This window comes from Equus asinus, chromosome 13 (assembly GCF_041296235.1).
Source record: "Equus asinus isolate D_3611 breed Donkey chromosome 13, EquAss-T2T_v2, whole genome shotgun sequence".
Lineage (NCBI taxonomy): Eukaryota > Metazoa > Chordata > Mammalia > Perissodactyla > Equidae > Equus > Equus asinus.
The window spans coordinates 29,487,059-29,512,362 of NC_091802.1; the positions used below are offsets into that span (position 1 = coordinate 29,487,059).

At 38.2% G+C, this 25,304-nt stretch overlaps 1 protein-coding gene across 11 annotated transcripts in view; it reads left to right on the plus strand.

The window, feature by feature from the left end:
* Window positions 1-25,304, plus strand: part of RNF43 (ring finger protein 43) — a 60,694-nt gene that overhangs the window by 4,337 nt on the left and 31,053 nt on the right. For 3 of the 11 annotated variants that reach the window (XM_070482908.1, XM_070482909.1, XM_070482910.1), the window contains one exon: window positions 11,579-11,689. The exons of 5 other annotated variants lie outside the window; for them this stretch is intronic. In XM_070482908.1, coding sequence (XP_070339009.1) covers window positions 11,579-11,689 — 111 coding nt within the window. Of the gene's footprint in view, window positions 1-11,578; window positions 11,690-16,320; window positions 16,471-16,966; window positions 17,170-18,140; window positions 18,205-25,304 lie in introns of all 11 variants that reach the window. 3 more of the 11 variants (XM_070482913.1, XM_070482914.1, XM_070482916.1) reach the window with 2 other exon arrangements.

Below are 25,304 nucleotides of genomic sequence, written 5' to 3' on the forward strand. Positions count from 1 at the left end.
GGTTTTTTGTCTATTAATCAATTTCTAATCCACAATAGTTACTAAATTTTCTTAATTACCTCTTATGAGAGACTTCATTTAAAAAAAAAATAACCTTTTGAATGATACGCATCAGTTCCTCCTTATCCACTACTTGGTTAACTCTTTCAAAGAGCTCTACTGTGTTGGGGCACATGGTTTACACTTCTAGAATCCATGCTGCTTGTTCCTTATCAGGTTACCCTGCAACTCAGGTTTACTCAACTGTGGTTAACCAAGCCTTCCATTTAACTGCAGTGCTGTTTATCTCTCCTAGAGTTAGTTGTGCTTTGCTGCTCTTTAGCTTGCTTGGGGTAGCTGGACGCTGGTGTCACAAATTTAAAGGCAGTCTTCTCTGCTGGCTTTGAGGAATTTTGGCTAATTCTTGTCTATCCTTCTACCTATGAATTAACCTAGCTACCTGTCAAGTTTTATTGTCTCCAAAGATGCAGTCAGGTCTTTGTAAAACTGGGGATGCTGTGCACTGGAGAATGTAAAGGTATGAGAACAGCAATTTAAAAAAATAATAATAACCTTGTTGTGGTTTCTGGAATTCCCAGAGAGTCTCAGAAAATCTGACATTTCTTTACATTTTGCTTAATTAATTTAGGGTACGTGCAATTTCATAAGGACCAAATTAGTTGGATTTTCATTTGTATTACAATTTTAATATTCCGTAGACAAAGAGAGACATCCTTTGTCAGTGTGCCCCCAATTTGCTTAATAACAAAATAGAGCATAGACTTGTCCCTAAAATAATTTTGCTTGTCGCAACTTCATCTGACGGCTGTATATACAAGGGCATTGAGGCAGGCCTTGGTGAATTTTTGTCCTGATTCTTATTCCTCACTTTTTGTGCTTAGGTTTCTCTTTACAAACAATAATATCCATTTTACAAGATATGTTCAGTTTTAAATTGTAATATTCTTTTTAAAATACTGGAAGGTCAAAATAGAAGAGGAAATATTGCCTTTACTATATTCCTTTCATTTCTCACATCCTCTTTTTTTCATTTCAAAACTCCCCATCTCAGCTCTGACCAAATTATGTTGCTTTCCTTTCTATTTTGCCCAAGAGCTGCTGCTTTGCGTTACCATATCATTTCAAATCCCTGGGCGGGTTTGCCTTTGTCTTCAAAGTGTCTACTCTTAGGTTTCCTTTACATTTACTAAAATCTTTGTCTCTTCCTCTCTGATTTCCTCTACTTTTTTTTATCTTTGTTTTCTACTTAATTTTTATATTTAGTATAATCCTCTATTACTGTTCTGTTCAGTATTTCCCTAACTAGCCATCAAAACTCCATGTCAAAAAAAGAAAATTTTTAACTATGTGTAGTGATGGATGTTAGCTAAATATATTGAGGTAGCCTTTTCACAATATATGCATATATCAAATCATTTTATACACCTAAAACTAATACAATTTTACCTGTCAATTATATCTGAATTAAAAAAAAAAAAAAGAGTGGGAGACCAAAAAAAAAAAAAAAAGCATGTCAAGGGAACTTTCCAGATCTTCTAATTACTTGGTGGTGACTGATAAAGAGGACTAAATGATAGTGATTTTAACTTCTTAATATTTTGATTTTTCATTGGGATGTTTTCTTTGTCTCCTGGTTTATAACATTGCAGATAGAAAATGTGCTGGAGCTTATGCATTGTCTAATTGTCCAGTTTTCTGGTTTGTTTACCTCTTATCAGTGTTTGTTTCTATCATTTCTAGTACTGTTGTTGCTACCACTTCTAAAAATGATTACAGACCTATTTTCTTTCTCAATTCTTGTTCCTTACATATAGATGTTACTTACAGGGACAACTCAAAATTCATCTTCTTTGTTCTCAAAGCAAAAGAGCAAGAGGATCTTAGTGTAGTACAAGAGAGGTCGCCAATTCTTTAACTATCACATTCTTCCTGCTCAGCTGGTTGTCCTGGATTTTCTTGGACTCCAGGATAAAGTTATGATCGAGATTAGAATGTACTGCCCTGAGGCTTCAGACCTACAATGGGAGCCATGGTGGTTTAGCATTTGGCCAATAGCAGTGAACGCCTCCTGGAGGAATTCCCCCGGGAAGGATGTCTCTGCTTGCCCCTTAATTTACCTATTAGTCAACACGTAGTTATCCCATCTTTGTATTTTTCCTTTATTTGTAGTCAGGGCCTGAAATGAATTATTTGGGAAGGGAGAGAAGACTATAATTAAAGTTTTGGCCAAAGCCAGAGAGAATGAAATATAGCAAACAAGAGTTGACAAAGTGACTAAACTGTGAACCAAAGGACTTGACTTTCAGCTCTGACTCTGCCACTAACTAGTTGGGTGATTTGGGACAAAATAGTTTTTACATTTCTAGGCTTTAGATTGGTTGTCTGTAAGACTGAGGGACTGAGATATAATAGTGCATCACAAACTCATGCTATGCTCCCTACATGTATTAGCTCATTGAATCATGATAACTTCATGAGAGAAATACAGTACTTTATTTTTCACATTTTATGGATGAGGAAACGAGCTCAGAGTGTTAGTATCTGCCAAGGTCGTGTAGCTAGTAGGTGGCATAGCTGTAAATTGAACACTAGAGCCCATGCTTTTCCAGCTCTAAAATTCTGTACATCTAGGAAGGCTGCAGATGAACAGCACTGCAGTGTAGGCTTTGTGTGATTAACTTACTTCTAGAATGGAAAGGAATGAAAATGCTGAATACCGTTCTTTGAGGCTGATCCAGAATACACAATATCCTGCTGACTTATAATAATCTCTGTGTGTTTTCTATTTCTCTCATTTGTGTTTCATTTGCAAAGATTTGTAAATCACAATGTTTATTCAGTCAGTATCTCCCTTTTAATGTAACAACTTTCTTTACCTTTCTCTTCATTTTCTAACAGTCTATGGTAAATTGTCTAGTACAGGAACCTGACATCATAAACTTTGATATAGCATGCATTTAATTGCCATTGTTCAAATTAGAGTCCCTTGGAAGCAGAGATTTCGAAGATTTTGTGATTTTACTTTGAGGCCAGACTTTAAAAGAAGTATAAATATTCAAGGCACAATCAACTCTCAGTTATTTATGTTAATAGAGGAGCAAAAAAAATCCAATTAATTTATAATTGACTTTGGAACATAGTCCTAAGTACACCAGCAGATGTGACTCCTCTGTGTGCCCAAACAGTCTTGAATGCTGGCCTCCTCCAGTCCCGGCTCAGAGCCTTCTTGACTGGGCTTTGTTGTTAGAAGCCTGGCACCCAGAGGAGAAAAGGCAGCTGCAGGATATTTTTAATGATATTTTTTCAAGTTAAGAAGATATCTCTAAGCACCCATCAAACAGATTTGTGTATATATTGGTTCTATACTTCATGTGGAAATCTAGCAAAAATTTTGTAAGTTCAGATGCATAAGTCTCTGTGGTTAATAAGAGGTAATGAATGAGCTGTGTCCCTGACTTACGCCCGTATCAGGCTATTTAGTGTTCATTTAGCTGATTCTGGGGATAGGCATTTCCTTGTTTTTTATAGTAAATTGTGTATATGTGCGTGTTGTAATTTTCTTTATCTAAAAACTAGCCATAGTTTACTTTTTATACAGTATTAAAGATACTCCTGGGGCTCATGGTTTTTGTTGTTGTTTTTTTTTTTTAAATAAAAAGCCCTTACATTTTATTCACTGGAAAATGTTTATTGGAACTTTTTTGTGCCTTTCCCCTCCTCTTATTCCCTTCAAATTGCTAAGTACAGTAAAGGAAAAAGATGTTATAAATGAGCAATGTATTATATAAATGTCCTGTCAGGAACCAGAGTCAGTAGCAAAGTATTGTTAAAGAAGTATGTGATAATGCTGTTCCACTGAATTGTATAGTAACTTTCTATATGGAAGCTTAAAATGATTGACAAATACATGTAAGCCAGATAAGAACAGGTCATATTTACTCCATTTTACAGAAAAGGAAACATAATTTGGGAGAGAAAGCAAGTAAATTATCCAGGAACAAAGTTGCACAGAGATGGACCCAACCTGGTTTGCAGGAGATAGACGAGTAATCACATTTTTGAGGTATCTGAGAATGTGGATTTCTCAGGGATCAATTTTATTGAGTAGGAATCCTAAAAAGCTAAAATACTGGTAATGGCTGAGATATCCTCTGTTTGGACCTATGTTGCTCAATGTGATAATTCAGTCAAAAAACTATTGGTAAAGCAGTTTGCCAACTTTATGTCTCAAAAAGCCCTATGAGCTAATGCTCTGACCTGCATTCATTGTTCTTTTGAGAGTTGTTATTAGGGTAAAAGTCAAAGTCTTTACAGTGACCTGCAAGGCCCTTCAGGATCTGGCCTGGCACTCCCACCTTGTATGTCCTCTCCCCCTCACTCTGCTCGAGCCACTCTGACCTTAGTGTTGTCTTTCAATTAGATCAGGCAGACTCCCACCTCAGGGCCTTTCCACTTCTTAGTCCCACGTATACCCCAGGTATTTTCTTCTCTTAGTCTCTCAAATATCACCCTAGTGTCAAACGTACCTCCTCAATAGGCCTTCCTAAACCATCCTGTTCTGAAGGACTCTTCCTCTTCCCCTCGGGCTCCTATTCTCCTGCCCTACTGTGTTTTTCTTTATAAACTTATCACCATGCGACATGCTGTAATGCTTGACTTTTGTAGGTGTCTGTCTCCCTTCCTCTGTGAAAGCAGGGATGTTTGTCCCTTTAGTTCAGAGCTGTATTCTTGGGAATGGTGCCTTAGCATATTAGATAATGCCTTAGACATAATAGATTCTCCATAAATATTTATTGACTGATGGTAGGGAACATTGTAGTGGTGCTGAGTAACTCTGATAGCTGGGAGGGAACTCGGATGAAGCAGACTTCTCTCTCTCATCACATTTTTAAGTACCCTATGAGGTCAGTTATTTTGAGGGCTTTGGGTTTGATAGAGCACGCTGTATTCCTTTACTACTCTGACTTACAGCGGAGTGTCTCCTTGATTATTTCCCCTCAAACATGGCTATATTCAATATGTGTGAGGTGCTCCTTCACACAGCATTTTTACACAGCGTTTATTTAGTTTAGTAGCTCGATCTCTGCTTTTTAGGAAATTCTGATGTTCTAAGAAAGATTGGGATACTAACTTTAAGTCTGTGATTATAATAAATTAGCATTATCCAAAGGACCTCACCTTCTTGGTCCTTAAGTTTGTGACTGCTCATTCTGGTTTTGAGATACCCTGAAAACAGTGGGTTTTTTTTTTTTTTATCTTTTTTTGGTGTCACAGGCCCCTTTGAGAATGTGATGAAAGTTATTGACCATATGTACTTAAAATACATCTTTGCATAAAATCTCAGGGATTTCAGAGAGTCTGAGACGCATGTAGGGATCCAAGGACTCCAGATTAAGAGCTGCTTTCCTTGAATAATCTCAGTTATTTCAAGAAATGAAATGAAATTCTCAGAACTAATTTATCCTCAATTTACTATATTTAAAAAGTATTTGTATATATTACTTGAAGTAAAAAAGACAACAGCATTATGATGCAATTGTAAGAAGTTTGGCCTGACCTAAGATCACCTTAGATGTAAAAATTGGGATCTGACATAGATCTGCTTCTGTGTAGTACAGGAATTGTGCTCTCCCAATATCAAGTGAAATTGTGCATTGATTCAAGAAATGCTTACACCCCTTCCTCATGGTGGTTTCACTGAAAGGCCCATAAGAATAAAGGATATTTTACTGATTTGTTTTGATATGAGCAGAACAATTGTGGCTCTTCATGTCTATTTGGTTACTAAATTCAGAGAACAGAGGCTGTAAAACAAACTAACTGGTTACTCTCTATCTCTTTGGTTTCTATCCTTTAAGCTCGATTGCTTTCCCTAAGATAAGATTCCTTGAGCCCTTAAATTTCTGTTCGCTGTAAGAGAAAACTTTGTATCTTTTTTTTTAAGGTTTATTGTTTCTTGCTTGTTTGTTTGTTTTAAAATAACAGATAGGTTACTTTACATACTCTTATTCTTTATCTGGGTTCTAAACATTACACTTTATGGATAAACTTTGTGGGGGTTTTGTTTGATACTTTTTAATATGATAGAGTTTATGTTTAACTTGCAAATTCAGAAACACTAGAATAATCAAAATGATTTAAGTTAGGGTTTTTTAAAATTATAAACACAAAGGCTCACATTTTTCCTGGAGATAGGAAATTAGATTATTTAGAACTTCTCATCCCTGAATCTAAAGCAGTGGTAGCTGTTCAAGATGGCAACATAACTATCAAGGCCACTGTTTGCTTGTTCTTTAAAAAATATCTAGAATACTTCCATTATGATGGAAATCGACCATAATACATCCACAATTTTAAATAGCATAGTCAGCAATCATGTACCTATCAATTTTGTGCATGCTACTATATCAGGAGGGTACTATTGTCTGTATATAAATATATGATAATTGAGAAATAACTGTTGCTATTGTTACTTCTGTAGAGTAATTTGGATGAGACTGAAGGCCTTATGTTTTATGCCCACTAATCTTGATATTTCCTTTTCACATTCGTTTTTCCCTAGTTTCTACAGTCTTGTGAATTATCCAGTCTAAAAAAAAAATTCTTTTACGTAATTCAGGTTTCATGTTCTTTCATTTTTACATCTTCTACTTAGGATCATATTGGTTATCTGACTTTAAAATTTTATAGCCAAGTTTTTTTTTAACTTTGTGAAGCACTTTATTGGCATTATACTGGAATTAAATCCTATTCAGTTTTTCATACCTAGGGTAATATACAGTTTTGTGAGGGAGGGCAGAGGAGCAGGTTATTCCATTTGTAAAATGTAATCATCAAATTTCAAGCTAGAAAAAAACACCTAGTCCAGTGACTTCATTTTACACATGAAGAAATAGACCCAGAGAGTTTAGTGGTTTGCCAGTCAAAGAGCTGCCGTACTTTCTGGCCAACATTTTTAGCAGACCTTATTTATCTATTTTAAATTTTGGAGGGTCATTGCAGGGAGCTTAAAAGGCAGATGTTGGCAGAAATTTTTTCCTGAACATTCCATTTGGAAGATATTGTAGACTGCTGCAGTGCCTCTTTCCTCTTTGATCCCTAGTCAAGCAGAAGGCATACTTAAAATAAGTAAACAAACAAAAAATACCTTGCCACAACTTAGCAATACTTTATGTGGTGCATATGTCATTTATTCTGCCATAGAATCACTGCACACCAGGGGGCCTGTTGTCCTGGGTCGTCTCCTCAAAGCAATGGAGGCTCTTTATGAAGTAAGTCTATGCCAAGAACCTTTCACAGACTGGGGGCTGCAGTGGATTCTCTCGATGTCTTATAACATGGGTCTCCTACTGTATACCAAATGCTGTGACAAGTCCTGTAGAAATATGAAGAATAACACCCTAGCCTAGTCCAACTGAGGAGATCAACTTAAACCGCAGAAGGCAGTAAGTATGTGATGAGTGCCAAACAAGAGGAAGGGGCATGAGTGCACTGGAGGTTTTCACGCAGATGACTGTGAAATTCTGGCTCAAGGTCCCCTATGACTGAAGAAAAAACAAACCCCAAAATAAAATTTTAACCTAGGCAACTTCAAGTAGCTTAAAGCTAGAGGAAACTACAACCCAAACAGTCGTACCTTCTAATTTTCACTGTAATCGGTTAAATATAGGTTATAATATTGCCTGTATAAATATTCCTGTAGGAATAATACTCATCTGTGGCATTTTCTTTAGAAGTCCAAATCACTAAACACCATGGCTTTCTTTTCAAATTGCCAGAAGTTCCTGTTAAATTGTAGTAAAATTAAAACAGAAAATTTAGCTTTAAACAGCATTCAACATATTGGGAGTTCTGTATGAACTGATAATCTCACTGGCTCAGTTTTAATTCTTCACAAACTACATAAAGGAATAGATAAATACTAAGGCTATGCAGAAGGTAAAGAGTATTTGAATATTATCTCTATTCAGCAAAATATGTTTCTAATACCAAGGTTTTTTTTTCTTATTATTTACTTGAGTCATTAGTATCTGTTATTTCTGTTCTCTAAAATGTATTGATTTACGAGGAATATAGAGACCAACTCAAGAACGTATGTATCCACGATGACAACAACATTAGGCTGTTACCTGCTCTAAAGTTAGTAAACTGTATGGTACACATCATGTATTTTTATCATCATTAGAGATTATTTGGAATTTAGTTGGCTCCCTTTGGGTGAACAAAAAGTCCATAGGTGCCTTATGACCATTTAACGTGTGAAAGCAAGTCACTTAAACTTGCATGTGTTGGGATAGGTTTGATGGGGTAACTACATTTAAGATGCTCTCCAGCTCTAAACAGTTAGAGTTTATGCTTATTCTAGAAATAGACTTATCATAATAAGGGGACATGTAACTTGCTTATTTATTTCTTTTTGCTGAGATAAAATTTGTTTGGTAGGTGGTATCAAAAAGCCTGACCCAATTACTTAAAATCATACAACAAATTGGTAGCAAAACTAAGCATCAGACTCAGTTGTACTCCTACTCCTCTGGTCCTATACCATCTTTAGATTCAGTTAACACACTCAAAAAGGTGTTTTTCTCTGGAGTTTTATGTTTTTAAGTATCTGTACTGGATTGAGGACCCTTATTCTAAATCCTTCATCAAGACTGTCCTAGGGACCCAACCACACCGACTTCAATTACAAACCTGCATCTAAGTGAATCCGAACCTTTCGAAAGGCTTGGAAAGGCCGGAGATAGCCTGGAGCCAGTCTGGGCCATAGTAGGAAAAGGAGAATGATGCATCTGATCCTAAAATACTTGGTGAAATCGAACTATTAGAGAGAAGATGAATAATTACACTAGAAATAAGATTTCAGAACAGCTGGTAGGTGTTCATGCGTGGGGCTGGGGGATAGTGCTCTAGTATGTAAGCATTTGGAGGCATCTGGGAGGAGTGGAAATGGGGCCATCTGATTAGTAACTGTGCCTTGTTATTAAACCGTGACTTTCTGCATTGTGTATCCCCAGAGCTGGAAAACTTCCGCTGGCAAAAAAAAAGAGAAGGACTGCCGTGCTGTTGCTGAGGGCCATACAGTAGACACAAAAGCGCCTTCTTAGAGGCCTGCAGCAGAGGCAGCTTGTACAGGCAGGCCCGTTCCTCTCAAAGACTGGGAATCAGATTCTTTCCCCAGGGGGTTTCCAACTAGTTTGCACTTCAGAAAAATCTTTTCTTTCTCCTGCTGTTCACGCCCTGCAAAGAATTTTCTTCCAACCAAAGAAATTGTTTTATAATCAAAGATCCTTGTCCTTAGTTGTTGGACATCAAAGAAAGTTTGGAGGAGACTGGGGGATTATGTGAGCGCCTAGAATTTATTTTAAATGCAAACTTGCAACATTAGCAAGTCCCCCAAAGAATATACTTATCTCAGAGCTGGGAGACAGCCTAATATAACCAAGTATCTATCCTTCCTTGGTTGGATACAAATGAACTGAGTAGCTATCTGGACTTAACTCTTATGTTTGGTTCTTGAGGTTCTTAATGGAAGAGGCTCCCTTACTCTACTTGCCCTTTTAAAATCTGATATTGGGAAACATCAAAATCTATCGATAAACTTGAAACAACAAAAACCCTTTTTTAACCTTCAATACTTCAACTCTGGGGGATTAGGGGTTTCTCCCAGGGCAGTTGATGATATCACCAATGTTGAGAGCCACATTCCCTGCATTCTCTACTGTCTTGGAGGTGTTGATGATGTCATTTTCTCCCACAGAGGAAAACCTCAGCACCCTGAGGGCCTGTACTCAGGTCTTGGCAGGTAAATGAAGGAGGAACTTACTTTTGGATTTAAATTGATTGAGTCAGGCATAAAGAGGCACAACCATGTTAAGTACTAAGCTTCATAGTCTCATCTCTGGGGCCTGAATAGACCGTTTATCATTTACAGAGAATTAAGACTGTAACTTTAAGAAGTTATTTTCTGGGTAAGAACAATGATTCATTTAATATTTTGGTTCTTGCACTTTGGGCCATTTATAGGGCATTGTTCCCAGAGATTATGGCTCCTTCTTAAATATCCTCTGAATCTATGAATTTTTCTAAACTTTCCTGGAACCCATTTATAGATTATCTAGTTTTTCCTTCCTAGAGCAGATTAACAACAACAAAAACAAGAATTAGGAAAAATAAAGTGATGGATAGGACAGATTGAGGCAGAATTACGCCCTGGGCAAAGTACATCCTTGTTATTTTAATCTTGGCTCTGTGGTTATGAACAGAAGAGAGTGTTTGCTGTAGAAGACTTCCAATCTCTTCCTATTCCTTCATGGCAACCACAAAGTAGTGGTTGGAAAGAGAATTCCAGGAACACCAAAAATGCTCACAATTTCCAAGAGCGGCAGCTACACTGCCCCCACAAGGATGCTTTGAGCACTCTTGCTTGGAACCTTCTTGTGGTTAGGAGCTCACACCATCAATCACAAAGGCTTGCCCTGAAGACAAACCTGGTAAAAATGTCAATTGTCAATATTTGCCACCAGAAACAATCCTTTATATTTTTACTGTGTTCTGTACTCACATGCTATAGTTTTTTTTTTTTTAGAGAAAGACAGTCTCTTTGATGGAATCATCAACTGACCATTCTCATAAAAGTTAAAAAGGCACTAGTTTGTACTAGGAAGATAAGTTAGGATGTGAGGAGTAGGCGGTATTTGCCAAAGGTTGGTTTTTTTTTTTTTCCTGAGGAAGACTCACCCTGTGCTAACATCTGTACCAATCTTCCTCTTTTTTTTGCTTGAGGAAGATTTGCCCTGATCTAACATCTGTGCCTGTCTTCCTCTATTTTATATGAAGGTCACTGCCACAGTGTGGCTGAGGTATAGGTATAGGTCCTTGCCCAGGATGTAAACCTGTGAACCTGGGCTGCTGAAGGGGAGCACACTGAACTCAACCACCAGGCCATGGGGCTGGCCCCTTGCCAAAAGCTTTTTTTTTTTTAGGAAGATTAGCCGTGAGCTAACATTTGCCACCAATCCTCCTCTTTTTTTCCTGAGGAAGATTGGCCCTGAGCTAACATCCGGGCCCATCTTCCTCTGCTTTATATGTGGGATGCCTGCCACAGCATGGTTTAATAAGCAATGCTTTGGTCCACACCTGGGATCTGAACTGGCAAACCCTGGGCCGCTGAAGCAGAACGTACAAACTTAACCACTGTGCCATTGGGCTGGTCCCCCAAAAGTTTTTCATTTCACTCAGCAGTGCTAACTTGCTTGTGTTACTCCTATGCAGGTATTAGATTACAGTTTTGGGGTTTTTTTTGACGCTAAGAATATGCTGTTGGAATTCACTAAAATGTACAAGTGTCCCTTTAGTTTATATAGGGGAATAGGGAATTGAACTATATGTAAGGGAAGAGCCCAACCTACAACTGGCCTTTCATTTTCAGAATTTTATTTCTCCCAGGTTGATGTATGCTTAAACCAAATTGTTGTTATTGTATAAAATGCTCTAGTTTTCCAAGCAATATCAATCTTCAAGGTATGGAACAGGATTTGGCATTTTGTTTCCATTTTTATTGTTTTGTTTTCTAAAGGGAAGTTTGAATTGGAGCCTGTCTGGCAGGATTCCATACTTCTACCAAAACACCTGTCCTCGCAGAGACAATGGAATCAAAAGTCAAGTTCTTTATGACTGCACCTGCCTTGTAAGTGCTGCCAGAAGATCTGATTTGTTCCTGTAGCCAAACTTTGTTCAGAAACTGTAGTACTTGGTACCCAACAGTGGGTACATACACCCAAAAACTTGGATGTCCTAATTTCAGGAAGACTCGTACTAGTTCTCCCATTGACTTCTATGTAGTTTTTTGTGTCACATTCAATGATTATTTTCTGTTTGTTAAATAGAGGAGATGTAACTTTCTGGTTCACTTCGTTTTCAAGATTTTTGTGAGGCTCTCCTATTGATGAACCATTTGGTAATTTACTATTTGGAAATTGCCTTATTATGCATCTGGTAAACATGAGGGAGAATATGATCTACCCAAAAGAGATCAGGAACATAACTCCAAAGTCAGAACACCATGCAGAGTTTCCAGGAGTGAGAAGTTACCGTTTGTTCCTGCCTCTTTTTCCTTTTCCCAGAAATGTAAGTTACCCTATGGGACACCAGTTGAATGCTGTCTGATTAGGCAATTGTTTTGGAGGCAGTCTAACTCCTTTGATGAAGACTTTTCTCCTTTTCAATTATCAGAGTGTTTCCTGGGCTCCCTTAGGATAGAGTTACTTCATTATCTTCTAACTTTATGTATAATTGGAGGCCTTCTGGCTTAAGAACATAATTTCTATTACCAATCAGATAATTGAAGATAATAGGCCCACCGAATAATGCTCTTTGCACAGTATCCACATGTAATGATATAATATGATAATAAGAGCATTCTACAATGAGGGACAACATCCTACAGTGAAAAGAGCTCTCAGAAGTCTTGTGTTTTAATCTCAGCTCTGATCCTTCTTAGCTTTATGACCTTCAGGAGAATTGCTTAACCTCTTTGAGCCTGTGTCCTCACGAGTAAAATGGGGGTAATAGTAATAGTCTGCCTACCTGAAATGATAGAAGGTATGAGAATTGTCTTTGAAATGGAAAATGTAAGGTATTATTAGTAGTAATTAGACTTGAGCTCTTTCTTATTTACCTAATTACCATAAGAAATATTAAGTTTATGGGTTATTGATTTAGGCTCAGTTAACCTATTTGAATTCAATTTAGCATTATCCTAAAATAACTAAGCAAGACTATTTATATTTTTGATGTAGCTAAAAGACAAAGCTTTAGAGGCCAGCCCTGGTGGCCTAGTGGTTAAGTTCATCATGCTCCACTTTGGTGGCCCAAGTTTGGTTCCTGGGCGTGGACCTACACTGCTCTGTTAGTGGCCATGTTGTGCTGGTGACCCACATACTAAAAATAGAGGAAGATTGGTATGGATGTTAGCTCAGGACGACTCTTCTTCAGCAAAAAGGAGAAAAATAGACAAAGCTTTAGATTAAAAATTTTGTGGGCCAAAGAGCTGATTAAATTTTACCATAATGTAGTAACAGGTAGCCTTAGTGGCTTAGAGAATGACTAATAGTATATAGGTTCTAGGGTGGGAACTTAAGTTCTCTTACTGCCGTGCTTGTGCCATGGTGAATCACTTGCCCTCCTGGACCTTTGTACATGTGGCCGTGCTACATTGGTAAGCCCATTATCTTCCTTCCATGATCAATGGGTGATCACTGACACAACACAAAGCAGCTACTTTCTAAGTTTTTACTTCTCGGAATCAGAAGGATCCTGGAACCATATTAGATAACACTCTTACATTTTTCCTTTTTGAAATTTTGGAGTATTCTTTTAATTTCTGCTACCCTGAAAAAACTGCTCAGACTGCTGAAGCTTCAGCTTCCTGTATAGCTTTGCAGCCATTTTCTAAGGGCTAACAGGGAAGGAGTTCAGGACTTTGAAGGGAACTAATTTACCCAGTTCCTTATATCCGTACTGTGCTGGTCCCAACATGTAGTTCTTTGAAGCTCAGCAGATAAGTTTCCATCTGCTTGGAAATTACCCACAAGTCCCTGAGACTCCCAGTTCCCCATCTGAGAAGTAATAGGTCAAAATGAGAATAAGCAGTTTCAGTCATAGTACCCATCAAGTGTTTGTGGCCTGGAAATCATTTTCAGTTAAGGATCATCCTTAGAGCCACCTCAGAGACTAGCCTTCTACAGTAGGGAAAATCCGTATTCCATACTATAACTTTACCAATTTGAAGTCTCCCCCCAAGATAGGTAAATGATGGGATAAAGGTAATTATGGGTTTTCTCATCTTTTCTACTTACCTGTTCTCTGTTATGATTAAACACACATAGCTTATAACTCTTTTAGAAACAAACTCAATTACCATTATTATCCTTTCAACACTTGCATGGTATTATAATCCATTTTAATCACAGTGTGACATAGTGGGAGTCAGGAGACAAGTGTGTGTGGTGGGGAAGATGGAGGGGGCAAATGTTTTCACTTGTATTGTTTCTGGGAAGCGTCCTTCCTCTCTGAAGGTACTTCTTGGTGAAAACTGTTTTCTTCCCAAGGCCTAATAAAGATTAGTGAGAGATGTCTGCAAAGCATTTGAAGCTCTTTGAAATAAAGACACAGATAAACACTCAGTATTACTGTTATTATCATTAAAAAGGAAAGCCCAGCATGTGATGTTTTGGGTCACTTCCAGCGGCCTTGTTTGATGTTCATGGTTCTTTCTTTGACCTTTACCTCTTGATATCTTTATACATTTATTGAGGCTGTTGAACAAAGTCTTGAGATCCTAAGCAATAGGATGTTAAGAGTGAATGACTGCTAGCCTCCATTTCTATGGATGGAATGTCTCAAAATAGGTTTAAAGTAAATAGTTCAGGTTTCTGACTTTGGATACCTTGTTGTTCAAGTTTGGCAGTCTTGGTGGCAAAGTTAATTTAATATCTGATCATTTGAGTTTTTATTTCCAATTCTATTCCTTACTTTAGAACCAGGGTTTTACAGGAAATTTTTCATTAAATAGAATAAATGCCAAATTAACTGGGATTTTTTTCCTATACCATACTTGTGAGTTAGTGATAAATTAAAAGAAAGAAGCAGATATAAAGGATCTAAAAAACAAATAATATAACAACTTCCAGAAATAAAACAAGAACTTCCTAGGGACACCATCAGTTCAGCCCAATCTCCTATATTTCAGAATGTAAATTATTGCACACTAATAAAGGACCATAATGATATCCTTGTAGTGTTGTAAGGTACCGAAGATACCAAATAAAGGCTAAATTATGTTCAGTATAATGTATTTAGGCAGGAAAGGGCACCAATATATTTTAGAAAGGGTTTCAACAGTTCAGACTGAATTTAAAAGGGCTTACTCCTGGTCCTTGGAAAGCTAAATAAATCACAAACTTTTTTTTTTCTTTTTGTGAGGAAGATTGGCCCTGAGCTAACATCTGCTGCCAATCTTCCTCTTTTTGCTTGAGAAGGATTATCACTGAGATGACATCTGTGCCAATCTTCCTCTATTATATGGGATGCCACCACAGCATCGCTTGACCAGTGGCGCTAGGTCTGTCCCCGGGATCCAAACCTGAGAACCCTGGGCCACCAAAGGGGAGCACATGAACTTAACCACTACACCACTGGGCTGGCCCCCTAAATCACAAACTTTTATGTTGTGCCTTCTATATTCAAGGATTTGTGCTAATCAGAATATCCTATTCCCTAATTGGCAGCTATGTTTGAGAATCGAGTAGAATTAGTGTCCAATTTTGGGGGTTTTTTTAATGCTGCTGGTCTTGCATTAAAAAATACAGTTTTTTGGGCTGGCCTGGTGGCATGGTAGTTAAGTTCACACGCTCTGCTTTGGCAGCCTAGGGTTTGCCAGTTTGGATCCTGGGTGCAGACCTACACATCACTATCAAGCTATGCTGTGGCAGGCGTCCCACATATAAAGTAGAGGAAGATGGGCACAGATGTTAGCTCAGGGCCAGTCTTCCTCAGCAAAAAGAGGATTGGCAGTGGATGTTAGCTCAGGGCTAATCTTCCTCAAAAAAAATTCAGTTTTTTGAGTTTGTGGGATTGCTGTGTTGTTTTGTGAAAAAAGGGCACAGTCTTCATAGCCCTAGTTGATGAACTGTTTATTTGTTTTAGATTTTAAATAGTTGTCCTACAATAAAGTTTGCTTACAAACACACACATATTTTCCCCCTCTAGTTTTTCAATTGAGTTTGATTTTTCAATCACCACACCAATTTCTGCATCTCTACACACACAGATTTTTTTATGTCTCAGCTTAGCTCTCACCAAATAAATGTAAAGCAGGAAAAAAAATTTAAAATTTTCCACCAGAACCAAAGGAACTCAACAGATTCTATAGGAAATTGAATATGAGGATGATGTACATCACACCAACCACTAATGGAAAATTATTTGAAATTAACATCATGTTTAGCTTTATGCAAAAGCAACCACCATGAAACTACTATGGTAGTGTATGTGTGCGTATACATAAAGGATTGAAAATGAGTGCTGGGCTAGAAGGAAAATACATATTATATATACTTATAAAGAATATATATGCTACATGTTATTATAGCTGTAACGTATCAATATATATAATATATAATATATATGCTTTGATAACATATTATAATATATACTAATTATTATATTATATAATATTATTTAATATTATATATAGAACATATATGTGGAATATAGAATATATGTATATTTTCTAAATACTTATTTTAAATCTTTTAGGGGAAGCTACTTCCTCTAAGCAAACTTTGGACCAGTCTCTGAAAATCGTTGCCTTTGGAGACCCTGAAGCCAAATTATCTGGCCTTTGAAATTTTGCCTATTCAGAGCATGGTCACATGCAAAATGGATAACCTTAGGCCAGTCCCCCTTGTATCCTTTTTCCTGAAGCCCCCTCTTATGTTCATAATTTTAGTTAATTTGATTTTCAGAAAACAGTCAAGTCTAATCTCTTCACAAACTGACATCTTTGTCTGTTTCAGCCCTGTCTCAAATTCAGCGTGTTTTCTTTCCCATAAGTTCTGCTCGCTCATCTTTCCTCAATTATGTTGTCTATCTCTCTCCTTAAGAATTTTAACCTACATTTTAATCCCTTTCTGTTTCTTTTTTCTCATTTTCGTTTTGGGGTCATTAAAAAATCTGTGTCCACTGTCAAATCAAATGTCTCTTCTCACTATGAAAATTTGTTATCAGTCTTGTATCCTCCATATTTTGTTGGTCTTATTTAGGTTGTAGTTTTGATGACCAGGCCTGTTCCCTTCTATGCCATGTACTACACCAGGTTCACTGTATGTGTTCAACAAATGTCATAAAGTAACCATCGTTTTGTTGACTAAGCTGGTGTATTTCCGCTGTTGTTCATCTGCAGGTGGTTTTCCACAGGCTGCATTAACGGGCAACTGCATGCCAGGTTACATGCTGACGGCTGTGTCTTCCGTCTTCCCATCAGAAAAAGATCCTTTTCTCCTTCCTGTTAAATGAAAGCTTAGATTTTAGAGAAAATTACAAAATACAGAAAATGAAAGAGAAGAACTGAAATCACAGCATCTGTGGTTTTCTTTATGCTTAATGGTAAGGCAGCATCCTAGAGGATTTTATTGTAATATGTTGATGAAATGTTTATAGTCATCCCTTTGCAGTTTGTTTAGAAGGTAGATTCTAAGCAGCAGTTCCTGCATCATCTAGAAAACTTTTAGCTAGAGAAACCACATTTCTTTCACAAGCTGTAGAACCAGTCTAATCTTTTTTTGAGTTTGTTTAACACTTCATCTTTATAGTGAAGGACAAGTTACATGATCTTCCTTCCAAAAGAATGTTTCTCAGATTTTTATGTTTTATAGCTTTCTGATTTCACTGCCATGATAGATTTACTTATCAGGGAACTGTGACTATCTCTACAAGTTCAGGTGTGTACAACAGTAAACTATCCCTTATGAAGAAGAAATAGCTTCATAGCTGTTGCTGTGAGAGTGGGTTTGGATGCATCTTACTGTGGATCCAGACCTCTGGTTAGAAATAATTGAGTCATGTGTATGTTTAAAGATAGGGAATTTACCATCACATTATATTGCCTCATATTGACAATACCCTTTCCATAATCTTTGGATAGGTAGGTCATGCTATGACAGACCATTTGGCTCCCTCAAAGTCATTAGCTTGTATTTTTTTCCCAAAGGAATTTCAGATCCTGTTCAATATTTGCTAGTTTTGCTAGGTGCTGAAGGCAGAGAGGTTGTAGTAGTAATCTTGTGAAGAAGGAAATTAGTGTTTCTTATCTATTTTCCATATATTGTCAATCTGTCCAAGCAAACTTATTATATGGAAAACTGATAAGGAACTCTGTTTTCCTCTTGATATACTTGCCTGCACAACACCATGCCCCACTTTGGAGAACCCTATGGTAGAATTTCAGCTCTCTAGATAAGGTGGAATAACTGTAAAATAGCTGAACCATTGTGCCTCCATGGATTTTTACAACCTTGAAGGTGAGAGGAGTTGGGAGGATGAAAAGGCACCATTTTTTCTCCTTAAGAATCCTAAAGATCAAAGACACAGCTAGTGTTCCAGTGAAGACAATGGATCTGAAGCAGTCCAGTTACTGGAGAGGTAACTATTGTGTGCATTATAGCCTTCCTGTTGTTCTCCCCTAAAATATTCATCTAGGTGGCCCTTGCCCTTCCCTGTGAATCATCTCCTCAAGTCTTTTTATCCTTTTGTTCGCCTGTTTTGAACTTCTTGTGTATTAATCTCTCTTACAAAGTAAGGGCTCTAAGCGGTGGATAGTAAGTACTCAAGGTATATTCTCACCCATGCTATGTGAGGAGGATTGTTGAATTCTCTTGTTTCTGCATATTTCAAGCTGCAATAATATCACCCTCTAAGTTCTTGCTCCCTTGACTTCTTCTGTTTCCCTAATAACTTTCAAAATTATTTTTCTCCATTTGTACAATATCCAACACATTACTTTTCTTCATTCTACGTGATATAAAATCATCAATAACCACCTAGGTAGAGAGGCTAGAGACATATTCTCTTCCTTCTTTGAGGCTATTTTCTAGAAGAATATGGGGCCAAATTCCAAGGGATTGTCTGAAATTTCTTCATAAAATTCACCATCAACTGATAGGATTTACTTTTGTAGTTTTACTTCAAGCTCACCACTGACTCATATTCTTTCTACAGTTTCAGTGCAACCAAGATTTCGATGTGTATTCTAAACTGAACACTGGTCTTTCCCCAGGAGAGAGGAGTATCCTCAGTAGATAGGAGTCTAGAGAATATTGGAAGTGCTTCTCTGAAGCAACCCAACAATATCCAACTGTATTTCTGTTCCAGGCATTGTGCAAGTAAATGCACATGGGATGTGGTCTGTTGCAGAAAATATTAGTGCATTACAATGAATTCCTGAAATCAAATCAGTCAGTTTCCTAACCTACACTCGAATCTAAATAGTAATGTCGAGTTCATCTCTACTTCAAGGTAGGTAGTCTGAAGAATAGTCTTCAACGTGAAGGCCTATCACCCGTTACACAGGGTGGGTCACCAGCTGCTCCATAATAGCAACATTACCCAGCAAGTTAGGACAGGAGAATAAAATAACTATATCCAATTGAAACTGCAAAGGAAATTAAAGGAAACAATGTAACAATGATGATTATATTCATATGTGGATAAAAGAGCATGAGTTGCATCCACTGTCCCCAAATTTTCTTGTGAGAACATTGTGTGATAAGTTATATGATGTCTATTCCCTCAACATGAGGCTATGTAGGGGAATAAAAAAGCTGTGTAACCCTTCCTTAGATTTTGAAGACACGTATCCTCCTTTGAGAGAGTTAAAGTAATGATAATAGTTTTGGAGTAAACGTGCAACTGTCTTGTGTATTAACTTTGGATTTATAGGTCTTAGTTGTAGGGACTGCCATTTATTCCACTTTCAAATGTATTCAGAGGCCACTAGGTACTTAATAAAGAAATAGTAAAAACTTTTACTATGTTCCATCAGTTAGCATATAATTAATTAATAACCAACCTCAGTGTTCCCTGGCTTGAGTGCTCTTTAACGTTTGCTGCGTGCAGAAAGCTTTTCTAGCATTATTGGTGTTAAATCTATTTTTCTGTCATAAGCCAGCTGGTTTCCCATTATACCTAATGATTAATGCTAGTATGTATTTGTGTGAAAAACATTTTGATAATGTTCAAACAGATGCCATACAGTTTTTGGGACTCACCTGAATAAAGAGATGTCCTCTTAGCTCCTCCTAACTTTATTTACAATCCTTTTTGGAGTCTGTTATTCTAACCCAGCCTTCAGGTGATGTTCTTTTTTAACTTGTGCTTTGCTCTCAGAGAAAACAATATACTTTCCTCCCTCCTCTGTCTGCTGCCCTATAATAATAAATCCAGCCTTACAGATCTCCTATCTTAGGGGCTTCAGTATCATGTGGTAGTTCAGATTTCTGCTTCATCTCAAGGGTCTTATTTTCCTACCCTCATCTCCTCTAGCTGCCAGCTGTGAAGACTCTTACCTACACCTCCTAAACTGCTTAGAGAGGAATCTGGTTCTCCTGGCCCCAGTGCTGACCTTGACCCTTTCCCCAGTCCTGAGCAGTCCTGGAAACTCAGCCCCCTCAGCACCTAATTCATGCCTCTAACTTTCTTGCTCTGGCCTCAGGAGAGAGCACATTCTGAACACTCCTCCTTTTGTGTCGGCATCTCTGTGAGGTGCTTTGGAAGGACTCCAGCCAGGCATGGAAGGGCTCTTTGATAATATCTGACGGGTGGGTAAGAATTTTGGGCACCTGGCCAAGATACACATTGCCTGTAATCGTTAACTCAGTCTGTAAACAGTTCAAACGGCACTGAGAGGCCGTCAGTTATTACATTAGAAGAAGCCTTTCATCTCTCTTGCTTAGAAGCCAGGCGTCCAGCATTGGCCCACACTGTGGCAATTGGAGCCACAGTGCTCTGTGCACTGCCACCAAGGCCTGAGACATGCAGAGATATACAATGGAACCTGCTCCAAGTGACTGACTTTCAAACTTTCAGCATTGGAGCAATAACTAAATCATTAATTTCCTTTTGTTCTGCACCTGGCTGATGCTGGAAGGAAAAAAAGAAAAAAGGGAAAAAAGGACCTTGACCAGGAATAAAGAGCAGGGAAGGAATTATCATCTGGGATCGGAAATTTCATTTTTCAGCTCAATTTTCCTGCTTATATTCATGTTCTGAAAACTTTACAATGTCATCATTCACACCTTTTTATTTTGCCCCTTTATTCCAAATTAATTCGAAGTTTAGCTGTCAGTGTACTGTGTCTTCAATTAGCTTTACAGTCATTCAAGATTACTAGGCCCTAAGTGCAAGGCACAAGGCTGGCCCTGGAGATGGCCCAAAGAAGCATAAGATAACGAACATTCCTGCCCTCCAGGTGCTTACTAATTGAGAGCTGAAGATAACACTAGGTATATCCCAGGGATAACTACCACCACGAGCACTTATAATCAGTGCCAGCATTAAGGTGTGTGATGAGTTGCTAGCCGAGTTCGCAGTCAGGAGAAAGAACCGCAGCGTGGACAAGTGTGATGAGGGAAACTCCTTTCCAGTTCTGTGAAAGAATTTTTGTCAGAACTTTTTTTATTAGCTTCTTTTTCTTCATGTTTCTTGTCCATTTTCTTTTGCCTTTTTCATCAAGTTGCTATTTTTCCTGAGCACATATTGAGTGTTCTAGGCGCTTGGTAAATGGAATCATCAAGCCTCTTTTAGAAGTTTTCTGAGGAGTAGAGTTTTGCAGAGGTGGAGTTGAGAACTGCCTTCTCATTGAGGCTTCTGGTACCAAAAGATGGCTCAGGAAAACCAAGCACAACTTACTCTAAGCATCTTAGTTTCAGAAGATCCTTTACTGATGAATATTTTTAAAGATGTTCAGACAGTTTTAAGGCTACTGTTGCTGAAGCAGTTTGAGCAAAATTTAGGCCATAAGTTTTAAATAAACAAGTGAAACAAAATCCTATACTCACTGTAATCAAGGTGAGCATAAAGCCCCAGATTTTGCCCCTTAGTGTAAGGGGCACCAGAATCTTCTGTACACCGGAATCCCAGTGTAAGGCAGCTGGACTCTTTTCCTCTACAAAACAATATCGTAACACTTGCCCCACTTACTTCTACCAAAGGAAAATGATAGAGCCATAAGACATTCTTCCAGAAAAAAAGGTGGGGGTGGGGGAACTGTCACATAACTAACTTGACCTGGGCCTTCGTAACCTGTTTGTTCAAAAGCTCTCATCTCGTGCCTCTTATTTCCTTTGTTTCATTTCCCATTTTGCTTAGCTTTCTGGGTCACCTCTTCATTCCTTTTACATATTTTGGACTTAGAGTTTGCCTCTGTCCCACCATCAAGTTTTCTTTGCTGATTCTGAATGTAGCTTTGGAGGAGCATGGATAAAATAAAAGAGAAGGCGTGGCTTGGGGATGTGCAACCTTCCACTCCATCATGGGGTCTGCTTCTGATTTACCAGTTTGCTGAGGATGAGCACTTCCGTATATCCTTTCTTTTACCTAGGACAACGAAGACCTTCCCCTACTTTATGGAGATAAACAGCTCAATCTTAAAAAAAGAAATTAAGTCCTTTAGAAGAAAACATGCACGAGAGCAAACAAAATCCAGTTTCTTTACCATTTGCTCAACATTGTTATTCGTTCCTGGTAAGCGGGAAAATGGTTATTTGAAAGGATGTGTTAAATCACATTTATACAGAAGAATTGTAGAAATACAGAATTTATAGTACTTATACAAGGAGGCTTTGAGGCATGCTATCTGATCCACCCAATTCGATGCCCTGGTTAATTCTGAGGCCATTTACAGGTTTAATATGATGGGGAAATAATGGAGGAAGCCCCTGCTGGTTCTACCTGAATATAGTCTGTCTTTTGAGAAATGATCAGTCTTGAATTTTGGCTCCCCGCCCTTGTTACTTTCTTTATACCTGTAGTAAGGAAACTGGCTAGAATTATTTTAGTCCCTCTAGATCAATGATTCACAAATTTTAATATGTATCAGAATCAATTTTAGAAGAATTGTTAAAACACAGATTGCCGGGCTCTACTCCTTGGGTTTCTGATTCAGTACTTCTTACGTAAGGCCTGAAAATGTGCATTTCTAACAAATTCCCAGGCGATGTTTATGTTATTGTGTCCTGGGGATCACATTTTGAGATCCACTGCTATAGGTTACTGCCTACTTTATAACCACAATGAGTTTAACTCATGACTGTCTTCACATGGCCAGAACATCCACCTTGCATTGAAGTGACTGTGGCTTTAATGTGTGAAGGCGGACCCTTAATTATGAGAGATTTTGTCCTACTTGCAGAGATTAAGTGGCCTGAAGTCTAGATCATTTGCCTACAGGCATCTGGCAAGTGGTTTCCTGACCTTTAAGCAGCAGATAGCAGGTGGGAGCTTGCTTTTGGAGAAATTGTTAGCTGGGCTGCAGAACTAATAATATGACATAAGGAGAACAAAACCAATGCTTTTAATTAGTTTCTATTTCATCCTCAAAGAGACGATCTCAAGATTTAGGAATTCTAATTTTCTTCTTTCCACTTCCCCGAGCTACAGAACCTCTTAGGTTGTACGTTAGATTATTTTAGAAGCTACGTGATTCTAGTTTCACTAGCATAGCAGGCTACACAGCATCATCCCTTCTTTTTTTGAATTTATTATAGTGGGACCAGCTCAAGTGAACCAACAATCACAAACTCTACATTTAATAGAATTCATTTATGCAGCTGTTTTAACTTTTGCTAAGTGTTCTCATGCATTGAGCTTAACATCTAAAATATTACACCAACAGTACTACACCTGAAGATAGAAACAGCGCTTGGCAACTGTGTCTCCAGCCTTGTTTTTCCACTCAAATTCCAATTCTTATTTCAAATTGCCTATAGGATTGAAATGTTCATCTCTAATTCAGTATTCCTAAGACTGAATTAAATTTTCCCTGCTCAAAATCAACTTCTTTTTCCAATATTCCTTTTTTTTGGTTGATGCAATATTTTTTCCCTCCAATTCTCCAAGTTTAGAACCTTTAACTCCTTCATCCCTACAGTTCAATCAATCAGCCAGTACTTTCAGCACTTCCTTTATAATTTCTGTGATTCATCCCTTCGCCTTTTAACTGTTAACCACCAGCGTTCAAGCTTTCATCATGCCAGTACTACATTACTGGAACAGCTCTCTAACTGGTTTCCCTACCAGCAATTTTCTTTTCATTCCACTATAATTTTTACTCTGATACTAAATTGTTCTGCTTAAAATATTGGGGGGTTTTTTGGGAAGATTAGCCCTGAACTAACATCTGCCAATCCTACTCTTTTTGCTGAGGAAGACTGGCCCTGAGCTAACATCCGTGCCTATCTTCCTCTATTTTATATGTGAGATGCCTGCCGCAGCATGGCTTGACAAGTGGTGCATAGGTCTGCGCCCAGGATCCGAACCAGCGAACCCTGGGCCTCCGAAGTGGAATGTGCGAACTTAACCACTGTGCAACCAGGCCGGCCCCTTAATATGCTGTTTTGATCATAAGATCTCCTTGCTTAAAAATTTAGAGTGATATTCCTTTTACACATGTGCCAGCAAGGTCTAACTCTTATCTTGATGTTCAGTGGCCTTCACAGTTTGACCCCATCTCAGCTGTCCCAACTATCTCTGCAGATCTATTTTTTAGTCATAGGAGTCTTCCTGTACCTTAAAGACTTGAGAGAAACTGGTCAAGAACCTTTATTTTCCTCTCACTTGGTCTCTTGTTTTTCCTCAAGGCTGTAGCTGGGAAGTTCCCATAATCCATGTGACAGACGCCTATGGAACAGATCCTACTTCGTTTACTTATGTGGCTATTTTTCTCCTATTCAGATGCTGTCTTCCTTCAGGGCTAGCTTAAGATCTATCTTCTCCACAAAGCCCACAGGACCTAATGGCTCCACCATACCATGTGACACTTGATAATATATCATTTTGTACCACCATTTATTTTGTGTATATGTGTATGCATTATCCCCCCAATAAGACTGCAACTCCTAGAAGGACCTAATACAATTTTGGGATGAAGATAGGTATTCATCAAAGAGGCCATATTTCAGGCCCATTCTGATGTGTGTGCCTATGGGGAAAATGTCCATGTATACCCATCCAGCAGCCTACTCAACAGTAACATCAAGTGATTCTGTGTATCTTGACAGGGAACATTTGGGAGCTGTTGATGTTCCCTGTTACAAAGAGTCTGGGGGGAAATTGTAGCAGCTGCTATTTTAGGGTGAGAGATGGCTCCAGAAACTGGCCTGATGATGTCCAGGCTAAGAATTGACTTAGTGACAGACGGCAACTCCGCTAGTTAGTATTTGGCTAGGAAGGGAATTCAGCCTCTGAAGCATTTCAGGTAGGTGTGGGCTTAGCAATGAGATATGCTGCTACTTTCTGAGGTAAACGTACCTACAGGCAAAAGCATGGCCTAATGATCGGGTGATCACTCTTGCACCCTAAGTACTCATTTATAAGGATCTGCACAGAGGTACCCACCAGAACAAACACTAAGAAGAAGCAAAGGAAAGTGCCTAGGACCTAAATGTAGTCACTGTGTCAACAGCAGTATCAGATAAGGTGGTTTTTATGGAGGCAGAGGCAGGGGGTGTGGTGGGGGGAAGAGACGA